The 13976-nt window shown below is 40.3% G+C and overlaps 1 protein-coding gene across 1 annotated transcript; it reads left to right on the plus strand.

The window, feature by feature from the left end:
• The first annotated feature begins 7 nt into the window (after positions 1-7).
• LOC119900193 (trafficking protein particle complex subunit 8-like) lies at positions 8-10034 on the plus strand. Its single transcript, XM_038714951.1, has 7 exons — positions 8-26; positions 898-1055; positions 4995-5180; positions 5300-5395; positions 8545-8613; positions 8705-8763; positions 9892-10034. The coding sequence occupies exons 1-6, from the start codon at positions 8-10 to the stop codon at positions 8744-8746; spliced, it is 570 nt and encodes a 189-aa protein (XP_038570879.1). The 3' UTR covers positions 8747-8763; positions 9892-10034.
• The last annotated feature ends 3942 nt before the right edge of the window (positions 10035-13976 follow it).

Raw genomic sequence — 13976 nt, forward strand, 5'->3', positions numbered from 1 at the left:
TGGACAGATGGCTCCCAGCACTGAGGGTGAGGCATACAGATGTGTCTGCTGATATTTGCTTTTATTGTCGGTTGCTTTAGTATCAGTTCATACTCATTTCTGTGTCAGTAGATGCTGTATGTCGTAATTTAATTTGTAATTTCTTTGTAATTTTTCTTCCTGAAGGGATAGTTCAGGTTTTTTTAAGTGGTATTATATGAGGTACTTATCCACAGTCAGTGAATTACCTGCAGTAGGTGGCGGCTGGCGGGTCCTGAGTTTGGAGAAAGAAAGAGTTAAGTAGAGAAGCTAAGCAATGTACTGCTGTGGACAGGGTTGGCAGCAAAACGTATTTTAGCCCCCTAAAAGAAGGCTCACTAAAACAATGACATTATATTTAGAATATATTGAGCTCTAATCCTTGCTATCAGACAGCACTTTCCTTTGGAACTACATTTTCTTCAGTTCTCCAACGCATAAGCGCAACTTAGCTGCATGCTGTATAAAGGAAATAGGTGTTTGATGGCAAGGTACAGTGCTAAAATATATTCTAAATATAGTGAACGTATATTTTTTTCCGGTGCTGACCTGTCCACAGCTGTACATTGCTTAGCTTCCATGCCAGTACAACTCTCTTCTTCTCCAAATTGGGACATGCTAACTGCTATTTACTGACTGTTGATAAGTGTCTAATACAGCCCCACTTCAAAAAACCCAAACCATCCCTTTAATGGAATTACTGTCTTAGGATCAAGAACAATGTGAAAGGAACTGTTACTTTTTCAACTATCTTTTTGTCAGGTACAATTTTTTAGAGAAAATATTTATGAAAGAAAACAAAAATCCCAGTGATGGACCATTCGGGAGGTTTTGTGCTTTACTGCCGCAATAAAAGTGTGGATTTCCTCTGGTCCACAGGCCAGCAGACTTTTGATCTGATGGTGGTTCGGGGCAGACAGGACTTAAAGATCCAGGGCCCAAGACTCAACCAGACCAAAGAGGACAAGATGTTGGTTCGACATGGTCCTGATCGACGCCTGGATCCCATCATAACACCACCCATGCCCCTAATGGAGGTACGATTGACTACTGACTGTAGAGACACTCATCCTGCAATGCCAAATCTAGAGACTATGGAACAGATTTTTATTGCCTCAAACACAGTCTGAATGATTTAATGTTGAGTATGTGCTGATACTGTCATTAAATGCAATTTACTTCTGACATTTCCCTACATAAAACAACTGCATAATAAGGCATGCAATTTCACTTTCAATATTTCTGACTGCTGATTAGCTCTCCATCAAGAAAATGAAGCATTCATCTCAGCTGTCCTTGTTATGGTGTCTCTCATAGGTACAGTTCAGTGGTGGGGATTTCTGTGAGACGGGCAAACTCAGAAAAGGAATAACAATGGTGTGATAGTTATTCCAAAACATTTGATTCCGCTGCTATTCAAATGCACCAGAGACTTTTACAATTAGGCTGCTCAACATATGTAATAGAAGGCATTAAACATTTTCCTGGGAAATGAAAAGGAGGTGAAGTGGCACAAGATGACTCAAATAAAGATGCACAAAATAAACAAGCCAAAATCACATCATCATAAAGCTAACCATCTCCTGGCTCTAGCTTCATATTTACCACTGGGATGAGAGTGGTATCATCTTCTCATCGAACTCGGGGCAAGAAAGCAAATTAACATATTTCCCATGATGTCGAACTATTCATTTAACTGCAGTTTTTCTTTAATTAATGTAAATTCAAATACCGAGCTGCCATATCATCAGCTACTTACGTTAAGCTATTGAAACTACAACTACGTGTCACAAACACAAATCACTGCCTGTGCAGCATTTCTACTTTGAAAAGAGTTTAATGTCAGTCAGAAATGTAGTGAGCCACTGCCTCAGGCTGAATAGCAGCATGAGGTAAAGTAAAGTAAAAAGCAGTGCTTTACAATAAAAGACAAAGCCGTAGCCATAGTAGTAAAACAAACAAAACAAATCTTCTTTGACACTATAAATAGAAAATGCTAAAATAAATAAAAAGGTTATGCAGTTATGCCAATGCTGCCTGTTTGTCAACGTGTGTGTGTGTGTGTGTGTGTGTGTGTGTGTGTGTGTGTGTGTGTGTGTGTGTGTGTGTGTAAATCAGGTCTTCTTCTTGCAGTTTCCCACTGCTCTGCTGTGTGGTGAGATCAGGAAGGCCTATGTTGAGTTCTGTAATGTCAGCAGTGTTGCTTTGTGCGGACTTCGAGTGGCATCCACACACCCTGATTTCTTCACTTTTGGTAGCCATGCCACAACACCCCTCACACCGACCTCAGCTGAAAACTGCTCGGCCTATAAAACCTTAGCCACACACCCCCAGCCAGGCTCAGTGGCATCTGAGATTTTGGTTTCAGCTGAGGACTTCAGCCAGCCGTCCAGTGTGATGGAGATCCCAATACATGGCAGCACGCTGCAACCGGGGGAGTCCACCCAGCTGCCTCTCTGGCTCAGAGGACCAGACCAGGAGGGAGTCCATGAAATCAACTTCTTGTTCTACTATGAAAGCACGGAGAAAGGAATCAAAATCAGGTAAACATTTAGGTAATCTGAAGAGAGTTGAATTGGCTTGAAGGCATGCATTATGTTGTAAAGATACAAACTACTAATTTTAGCATCAACATTAGCAGCCTGTATCAAAAAGGAAAAACTCATATACAAACCCCATTTCCAGAGTTGGGATATTTTCCAAAATACAATAAAAACAAAAAACTGGGATTTGTTAATTCATGTGAACCTTTATTTAACTGACAAAAGTATAAAGAAAAGATTTTCAGTAGTTTTACTGATCAGTGTAATTGTGTTTTTTTGGAAATATAAACAAAGTTAGAATTTCATGCCTGCAACAGACTCAACAAAAGTTGGGACAGAGTCAAAATAAGTGCACAAACAATAGTAAAGTATACAGAAGTAATTCAAGTAACACCTGTTTGGAAGAATCCACAACAAGCAGTCTAATTAGTAACTGATGAGGTGTCATGATTGGATAAAAATAGCTTCCAACAAAGTCTTTGCAAGTAAGGATTGGTCATGGCTCACCTCTATGTGCCAAAATTGAGAAAATTGTTGGTCAGTTCAAAGGGAACATTTCACAACGCAGGGTTGCAGAGGAGTTAGATCTTTCTCAGCCGTACATAATATTGTAAAAAGATTCAGGAATTTAGAGACATCTCAGTATGTGAAGGACAAGGTAAGAAACCACTGCTGAAGTGCGTGACCTTTAAGCCGTCACAACACTGCCTAAGAAAGTGTCATGCTTCTGTGACAAATATAGCCACATGGGCTCGGCTGTACTTTGGAAATCCGTTGTCATTTAACACAGTCTGCCGCTGCCGCTCCAGAAATGCAACCTGAGGCTGTATTACGCTAGGAGGAAGCCAAACATCAATTGTATGCAGAATCGCTGGCGGGATGTCCCCTTGATGGACTGAAAAACAGTGGAAACCATGTGCTGTGGTCAGATAAGTCCACATTTCAGCTTGTTTTCAGGAAAAATGGACGTCGAGTTCTCTGTGCCGAAGATAAGAGACCATCCAGATTGTTATCAGCAAAAGGTGCAAAAGCTAGCATCTGTGATGGTATGGGGGTGCATCAGTGCCCACAGCACTTGTGAGCTGCATGTGTGTGAAGGTACCACTGACTCAGAGGCATATATTCGGATTTTAGAGAGACATATGTTGCCATCCGGGGACATCTATGCTTATTTCTGGATTTCATTGCTAGGCCTCATTCTATCCAGGCTATAGCAGCGTGGCTTTGTAGACACAGAGTGCATGTCTAGACAAATCTGACTGGCCTGCCACCAGTCCAGATTTGTCTCCTGTTGAATGCCTGTTCACCCTGCTGCCTTCTGGGAAGAGAGATAGAAGTTTCCGCTGCCATACCACCAGACTGCAGAGCAGCTTTTTCCTCCAAGCTATCAGACTCTTAAACTCTAAGGGTGCTTCTCAAGTCTCTTATTTATCGTTTCCTCGCTCCTCGCTTGAACCGGAAGTTGCTCCTCTCCACCAACTTGCAGGCCGTCCCAAAGCTCTTATTCGTGCTCCAAGGATCGAGGAGCAATGAGCGAGGACACACCAGTGCATCCTTCTCGGAAGTCTTTTACTAATCGACACGCCCCGTATTGGGTGGCCGTTAAATTCATTTGAAATTGAAGCTGCAGTTGATCGGAATGATCTGATAAATCATGACCGATAACATTAAACTCAAGTGCACTCAGTGCACTTAGAGTTCATTGTAGGTCTGAACAAAAAGCCCCACACACAACTTTCTTCATTTATTAGAAAGTTTTCTTTCTTTTATTTCTCCCATCAACTTTACTATGGAGACAGTTAAAGTCAGAGAGTCTGGCTGTCGGTCTGTCCGTAAGAAACATGTTTTACAGAATGTATGGTCATTTCTATTCAGTCACATGTGAGGCTGGTCCTGTGTTTTAAACACATGTCTAAGGAGTCGGACAAGTCACTAAACTGCACTAAATTCTCTAATGAAGCAAGCAAAGGGAAAGAAAGCCTGCACATCCAGCCATCTCACCTACTGCTGAAAGTAGCCGGCGGCTCCGCAAGTAAAATCAGCTGATGAAAGAATGAATGAAAGCTGCTTAGCAAAAAAAAACGTTGGATTGATATGATGGAACGCAGTGATCGATGTGACTTGCAAATAAAATGTATGCAGTAAAGCATATCAGAAGAGGAAATAAATGGAAATCCTAAAACTGAGCCCTGACTTTATTATGAGTTACATCATTTCAATTTCCCTGACACATTTAGACTAATGAATCCACCAAGACAACATGATTATATTCTGGGTTATTCAATAACAAATTCACAATCAGAATCATTAAATATAAATGCAGATAATACCTGCATTGTGCCAGTAGAAATGGTCCTGTGCCCACCCCCCGATGTCATCGTCCACCCCAGTGTTTAATTGTAAACATCAAACATGGTAAACACATTTTCACAGATAACTCTTCCTCCTCTCTCTTCATATGAAGTCATCGGGTGTTGCGTCACAGTGTTTATCTGTGCCAGTCGCTCTCTGAGTGTGCAGGCGGTGGCCTGCCGCAGCAGTGTTCCTCCACATCAAAGTCAGGATGACAAAGGCAGCGGTGGAACACTGGTCTTTATTGATGTGGAGAACATTAATACGGTGAGATACACAGCATGCCACACTCCTCCAGTACATACTTAAAGTGTGCAGCTTTTGCTTTTTTCCATCTGAACAACCTATCTGCCCAAACTTTGTTTTAATCTGCATTCTCTTCCCAGAGTGAAGCTGGGTGCGTGAGTTCCACATCATCCAGGTGTCCAGCAGCAGTCAGCACTGGCGCCTCCACAAGTGTATCAACCCAGCCAAGGATAAAGGTGTGTATGGCACACTGAGTCGTCTTTGCTTCATTTCCTATGGTCTATTTTTAATCTATCCTTTTTGTGTGTGGTGGGTGTGTGTGTGGGTGGATGTGTGTGTACACAGCTGTATGTAGCGTGAGTGGTGAGCACAGCTGAACTCTCCATTTTAACAGAACCTTTCATTATATATAAATGATAAAAACAGCCAGGTGAACAATGAGCTGCAGTTTATACTGAATATTGCTCTTCCCCAGTTCAATATCCGATTGCTTAAACCCTGCAATAAATATTTCTCTTTTATTGCTGGGTCTACTAGCCTAGATGTAACAAAGTAACAATAACTTGCTTCAGTTGACCTACGCTATGAGAATAAAGACAGAGCGCTCTCTCTTTTTCTCTCACTCACACACACAAAAACAGGCAATGGCTTACACACAAATCACCATTATCCCTCCCCCATTGGATTCTCCCTCACTCATGTCATTGCCAGGAATTCTTGGGTATTTATCCTTTTGCTGTTCTGCTTTGATCTATTAAATACGTAGCTGTAGCTCGTGAAATGACAGCCTGCTTATCAACAGATGTTTAAACAATTGGCATAACACAAATGCTGCCTTCTTACCTTGTCCTTCACATGACTTACATCTGCACGAGACCTCGTTAAAGCAGTATTATGCAGTGCACCTGAATGGAGCAGCAATGAAAAACAGATGTAAAACTGATAAAGCAGACTTTGCGCAAATCAACTTTGCCCAGCTGATGAGACACCGGCATACACAATGACAGTAATCAAGTCACTCTCGCGCAGAGCTGGAAGGCCCCACCTCACTCTCATGTCAAGGTTGATAGCGAATGATAATGTGCAGCCACAACTCAGTAGAATAGATGTGGAATCATCAGCCAGTACAAGCACAGTTTATCCACATCCAGCCTCACACAGTACTAGCACAGACCCAGGTGAAACACGAGCAGCCTTAGCCAGTACGAGCACAACCAGAGATGTACAGCCAGCTACAGATACAAGCAGCCCAGACACTAATGGAACTAATCATGGTCAATAATAAATTGCAGATGGATTAGGCAGACTGCCTTGATTAGTTAACGGTTTAAAACAAGACAGTAATGTGAAATCAGCACAAATGTCTTGGTTCCCGGTTTTCAGGTTGAGTTATAAATCAAGGCAAAGCCAGATCACTCCTACAATTAATATTATCCACAGCAAGACACAAGACATACTCACATGTGCCATTTGTGAAAAATCTTAAAACCTATCTAAAAAGAGATTTAGATGATATCAGGTAAACAAATAGGTCTGTGGCACGCTTGTTGTATGACTTTTTTGTTCTCAACATTGCAAGATAGTATTTTGAAAATTGTCACTATACTCAGTTTAAAGAATGTTCAGTGTGTATTTTCATGTAGAACCAGTAGATGTTAATTAAACTATTTTCTATTAATTAAATCTTAATTGGACAGCTTTGGTTTGCTCTGAAGTGTTTTCTAGTTTTAAATGGGCCATTTTTTTATTTTGACCATACACATTTAATACATCCATATACATATTTTAAAAAGTTCCAATCTGGTGTTTGGTGTGTTTTACATTTGTAATTGATGTGTCTTATGGTCTTAATTGCAGTTCATAAATATTAAAATACATAGGTAGTTTATGTAAGACATGCGTAACAGTTAATACAAGTCTGCATCATCAGTACAATGTATTTATGATAACAACTGCATAAAATTATTAATTTTATTTAGTGTCAACCAGATGAAGTACGTATCATCAAGTATACTATTTTATTCTAACTGTACACAAAATAGCACAGTTCAACAACTACAGTAATAGATTTCCCTCCCCCCAGGGTAAAAGTAAGAGCACCATAAAACGTAAAGCTGATACTCGCACATTAGTTTTTATTATGGGTAAGTAAATGGATACTCCAGCCAGTATTAGACGACCAATAATTTTGCTGAAGCCAGATTCCACAAACTTTGAAGTGTTGTGATGTTAATACAGCGTATCATTAGCCAACACTCAGATACAGACGGTCAGTTTCAGGTTGCCATGGTAATTGATTACGTCCAACTATTAACCCCACCCCCATTAATTGTTTGAGAAAGAACGTTAACCAAAAATGTCAGTGTAAACTGCCTGTAGGAAGGCCGCAGAATTTTGTGGGGAAGGACCCCCAGACCCTCCTCTTCACTTGTGTCCCCTCCAACCAATGCTCTGGACTTTCAAGAAAATTACTCCATAATTCTCTACAATGCAAGAAAACAGTATATATTTGGCAAACGGTGTGGCTAATCAGCATTGTATGGAAATGACTCAGAAAAATATGAAAAATCATAGAAACGTCAAAATACACTGGAGGAAGGCTTTAAGCATTAAAGACTTAATTTTCACCAGAATGCAAGGAAATGATCTATATAAAGGGAAACACAATATTCTGGTGGCAGGTGACACTTCAAAATATAACAAATGTATTGAATATAAAACAGTAAGGCTTTCAAGCATTCTGTAGCCATTACTTTTATAGAAAATATAAAATATATTGCTTTTATATAACAAAAAAGCAATATAATATGATAATTTCTAATTAATTAACTAAATGCTGAGGCAGCACATGATTTAGTCTTCCTCCTCTTTTTGTCTTTGGTGAATTAACCTCTTTAAATGTGCATGTGGCACCTTTTCACCTCAATGACAAATGAATTCATACTAATTCAGTTATAAACTCCTGGCCTTTAATAGCTCCTGTTTCAGCAGGTTTTCTGCTCATGCTCAAGGCTTTCTGCACATTCAGAATCTCTCCCACATACCTGTTCTTGGATGTGTCCAGAAAAAAGTTGCCTCTCAACTCAAAGTAACACTTATCTATTATTACTTTTGGAACTTTTAGCCATATCTCATGACCTTCATGAATAAATGGAACTGGCTAATGTGTCATCGAACCTTGGTGATGTGATTACCAGAGGTTGTGTATCTAAATGTATACTTAGCAATAGGCCATTCCAGTGTTACTGCTACATGCACTTAAGAAAAATGGCACTATGTCATTCTATCTATACAGAGCTTACGCCTGATATTTTTCCCAAGACAAACCTGTTTGATGTTAGTATTAGTCACAGCTTCTCTCTCTCTCTGCCCTCTCCCTGTCCAGACTGTAAACTCACCAGCAGAGAAAGAGCCAAGCTGTGTTTCAGGGCCACACGATGCAGGCCCCACCAAGGTAATTCATACTGTTAAAACAAACACATGATTGTGCTTTGGTTAGATTTTATTAAGCACTAATTTGGCTGTGTTTTGTCTCTTGTTTACAGATACCTCGGATGCCGTGGAAAAATACACCTTTGCAGACCTGAATCTGGGAAATGAACGGGTAAAGTGAAATTCAATTCAATTTATTTATATAGTGCCAAATCACAACAACAGTCACATAGTGCTTTTCATAAAAGAGCAGGTCTCGACCGTACTCTGATAATATTTACAGAAACCCAACAATTCCCACCAAGAACAAGCACTAGGTGTCAGAGGCAAGGAAAAACTTCCTTTTAAAAGGCAGAAAGGGTGGGCGGATATCTGCCTCGACTGGGGGTGAAGGAGAGAGGAAGAGACAGCCAAAGAGGGAGAGTGGGATGGAGGGGTAGGTGGGGAGCAGCCTACACACAGAAGTACAGACCGTAAAGGTGACGTTGGTACAGACTGAATCAATAATGGTACAGATATTTATAATAATGTTTATGATAATAATCGTAATGTTAATGATAATAACAATAGGACTAGTAACAATAATTGCAACAGAAGGTGTCGAGCATGAACACGGGGGCAGCAGCTGACTCGGTTTAAGAGGCAGGTTGATGGTTGGATGAAGAAATTATTGAAGTTAGTTGATAAAGATCGAGGGAAGCAAAGCAGGCTAAATAAATATCAGGTTTTATAGCTGTTTCCAAAGATCTTGAATTTAGTGATAAGTCGGTGCCAGTTGAGGGCAGGTCCTGGTGAACATTCCCGGCTCAGTCGGATAAAATCTGACCCACCTTTCTAGCTCTGTACCTTTAATGCAGCGCAGCGAGCCGGCGTATTGGCATAATAATCCTGGAAAATAAGGCAGTGTGGATACCTCGGTGTGTGTACTTTGTCAGACTAAATTAAAGCTATAATTAACTACCTTCTCTGTAGCGCAATTATGTATTCAGTGTTGGAACTGACTGTGAAACAAATCTCCCTTGGAACAGTAAAGTCAAAAAAAAAGATCAAGTCAAAAGATTCACATGATAAAGCAGTGGCATATGGGGCATGACTAATAATATTACTACTTAATGCAACTTTATCAGTAATTTTTGTCTGTGTGGCTGGTGTTATAAAATCTGGGGCAGTGCACTGACTGTAGGGGAAAGTTAGTTAAGGGAAGTCAACAACCTGGCATTCCTTGGTCATGTATTTTCTGCTCTCTTTGTCTACCCAAATCGGGTACTATTTTCCTCACCTTGCTACTGTCTCTATGCAGATAATCAGTTCTTCCACACCCTGTGGAGATTTCTTCTTCCGTGGTTGTCGGACCTCAGAGTCTCAGCGAGTATATGTGGCATCATCCAGGACATCCTCCAGCAGCAAGACTCTCATCAATGAGGACAGAGACTCTGACATCACCCACATTGTCAAGAAATGTAATGAGCTGGACCTCAACATAATCGTCATCTGGAAGGTACTCAACAGAGCCAGATCTTAACCAGCTCCATGACATAGTGTCAGGCTTAGAGAAGCTCGATAAGTCAGAGAGCCTGATTATGTTGGACTCCCTTTGATATAGTTGTTGTGATATAGACCATGGACAAGACATAACCTTTAGATCTAACCAAAAACTATGAAGGTATTATTGGAGCAAAACAATTGAGTACCTGTGGCAGTGGAATTTGTAGTTAGAGAAAATAGTCACATGTGTATCAGTAAATTTGAAGTTACAGAAAAATAGTTTAGGAGTTGCAAACTTGTAGAAGAGTTTTCCTCTCCCACTAATACAATAGTTACAGTGGGTACGGAAAGTATTCAGACCCCTTTAAATTTTTCACTCTTTGTTTCATTGCAGCCATTTTCCAAAATTATATTTCTCAGTAATGTACACTCAGCACCCCATCTTGACAGGAAAAAACAGAAATGTAGAAATCTTTGCAAATTTATTAAAAAAGAAAAACTGAAATATCACATGGTCATAAGTATTCAGACCCTTTGCCGTGACACATATTAACTCAGGTGCTGTCTGTTTCTTCTGATCATCCTTGAGATGGTTCTACACCTTCATTTGAGTCCAGCTGTGTTTGATTATACTGATTGGACTTGATTAGGAAAGCCACACACCTGTCTATATAAGACCTTACAGCTCACAGTGCATGTCAGAGCAAATGAGAATCATGAGGTCAAAGGAACTGCCTGAAGAGCTCAGAGACAGAATTGTGGCAAGGCACAGATCTGGCCAAGGTTACAAAAAAATTTCTGCTGCACTTGAAAGAAGAACCCAAAGGTCACTGTGGCTGAGTTTCAGAGATGCAGTCAGGAGATGGGAGAAAGTTGTAGTAAGTCAACCATCACTGCAGCAATCCACCAGTCGGGGCTTTATGGCAGAGTGGCCCGACGGAAACCTCTCCTCAGTGCAAGACGCATGAAAAGCATGGAGTTTGCTAAAAAAAAACACTGAAGGACTCCAAGATGGTGATAAATAAGATCCTCTGGTCTGATGAGACCAAGATAGAACTTTTTGGCCTTAATTCTAAGCGGTATGTGTGGAGAAAACCAGGCACTGCTCATCACCTGTCCAATACAGTCTCAACAGTGAAGCATGGTGGTGGCAGCATCATGCTGTGGGGGGTTTTTCAGCTGCAGGGACAGGACGACGGTTGGTTGCAATCGAGGGAAAGATGAATGCGGCCAAGTACAGGGATATCCTGGACGAAAACCTTTTCCAGAGTGCTCTGGACCTCAGACTGGGCCGAAGGTTTACCTTCCAACAAGACAATGACCCTAAGCACACGCTAAAATAACGAAGGAGTGGCTTCACAACAACTCCGTGGCTGTTCTGAATGGCCCAGCCAGAGCCCTGACTTAAACCCAATTGAGCATCTCTGGAGAGACCTGAAAATGGCTGTCCACCAACGTTTACCATCCAACCTGACAGAACTGGAGAGGATCTGCAAGGAGGAATGGCAGAGGATACCCAAATCCAGATGTGAAAAACCTGTTGCATCTTTCCCAAAACGACTCATGGCTGTATTAGATCAAAAGGGTGCTTCTACTAAATACTGAGCAAAGGGTCTGAATACTTATGACCATGTGATATTTCAGTTTTTCTTTTTTAATAAATTTGCAAAAATTTCTACATTTCTGTTTTTTTCTGTCAAGATGGGGTGCTGAGTGTACATTACTGAGAAATAAAATGAACTTTTTGATTTTTGGAAAATGGCTGCAATGAAACAAAGAGTGAAAAATTTAAAGGGGTCTGAATACTTTCCGTACCCACTGTAAATTCTTCATTCTAGGCACAAATTATTTTTTAGAAACACAAATGAAGAAACTCATATGCTTACATTTTTGCTACAGCTGCTGCAGAAGTCATGGAAAAAATGTGCACAGGCAAAAATCAGTATGTGAATTCATGCCATGAGAGTCGTACGCCTGTAGAATAATTTCTCACAAAATAAATGTCTTGGATATTTTACTAGCACAAACACTTGAATCTGGTTCTACTGGTTTCAAATGCTTTTTTTCCGTCTTAAGTTCCGCACGCTCTCACTTTTGCGCCATTTAAATCAGTGAAATGTGGCACAAAAGTGATTTGTACCTGTAGAGCCAGGGATGGGCACTGTGAGAGATCAGAGAACCCTTTTGGCAAATCAGTGCAAATCCAACCCAGCAGTTTGGAAAACATGATTTGATGCACTGAATTTCATAAGTGTCAAGTAATGGTAACCGTTCATTTTGAAGGACTGTGAGATACCAGTTCGTATCAAGTATTGGAAAAACTCCAGTTTGTGATGTGTCTGTCTGTGTAGGCCTATGTGGTTGAGGACAACAAACAGCTGATCCTTGAGGGCCAACTCCATGTGGCGCTGCAGACCATTGGCAAAGAGGCCAGTTCTCTGACTGCCAGAGAGGTACGGTATGCACACACTACACTTTCTGTAACTCAGTGAACATGCTTTAATGGTTTATCTAAAATCCAAAACATGCTCCAAGTTCTACATAATATGTATTTTCCCTAAAATACAAACAAAGAAACAAACAAAAAAAACAAGTTGAAAACAATAAAGTAGGCCATCAGAAAGATGTGTGGGATCCACAGTGGACAACAGACATTGATAAAATAAAAAAAGAAGGTTCACTTCAGTCTTCCAAATAAATCAAAATGAGTATCATTACTCAATTCAGTTCAATTTTATTATATAGCGCCAAATCACAACAACAGTTATCTCAAGGCGCTTTTCATAAAAGCTAGACCGACTGTGCTATTATTTACTAGGGCTGAACGATTAATTGCATTTGCGATATTATTGCGATATGATAAAACGCGATTTTCTAATCGCAAAGGTTGCAATTACTCACATGACACGCAAGAGTAAACCCGTCTGCAGGGGAAGCATCAACTTCGTACGTTACGATTTATCTTGACTTGTTGTACAGTGGTGTTAAGCTTGACAGAAGCTGGCACTACAGAAACTTAAGAGTCACACAGGGAATGAAATTGGCCCCACCACCTGCGGGTAACATGGTGGTGTGGTGGTTTAATTCGTCAGGTCATACTGCTTTGACGGAAAGAAAAAATACATAACAGAAATAAGGTGTATAAGGTAAGAAATTGAGGCAATTGGCGCCTTCATCACACACACACACAGTCAGTAAGGAAATATCTATGTATGGCGTTTCAAAACCAAACTCACAAGTCCGAAAGAGGCGCAGTCTGTTCCGAGTTATAGCCAGTGCTTACCAGAATCGGAGGCTGGGAGGGTGGGCAACTCGGGTGTTGTCGGAGAATTACTAAGCTTGTCTTAAACATGAGAGGCGTCACTTGGTTTATTTTCGTTGACCAACTTTTGAAATGAACCTCAAACTGAGTATTTTGGAGTTTTTTTGGAGGAACTGGGGTTTTGTATTGAGCGCTTACTGTAGTGAACTTTGTTTTTCTCCTGGGCTGTAGGTAGGTACCTGATGATATAATCTCATATTATTAATGCCATGACTTGACTCTCAAATTATCTTTCTCATTTTATTATAATTTGATTTTTCTCCACTATTGCTCATAATAATAATTCATGCAATACATGCATCACCTAATTTCATCCTAACACAGGCCTGACTACATGAAAGAACAGTATATGTTTAATCTACTAATATTGTGGTTGGTCATACTATACACTTGATTTATTGCTTAATCGCAATATTGGTAAAAATCGCAATTGCAATTAGATTATTTTCCAAAATCGTTCAGTCTTATTATTTACTGAAACCCAAAAATTTCTCAAAATCGATGTGTGACGCTTCAGTAGGGTTTTATTTTGAAAACTGATTGACGGTAACTATTTTTTATGGCCTCATCCAGAGCAA

This window comes from Micropterus salmoides, unplaced genomic scaffold, assembly GCF_014851395.1.
Source record: "Micropterus salmoides isolate LMB-PRFRI ecotype aquatic unplaced genomic scaffold, ASM1485139v1 Ms_hic_scaffold_13, whole genome shotgun sequence".
In the NCBI taxonomy this organism is placed as follows: Eukaryota; Metazoa; Chordata; class Actinopteri; order Centrarchiformes; family Centrarchidae; genus Micropterus; species Micropterus salmoides.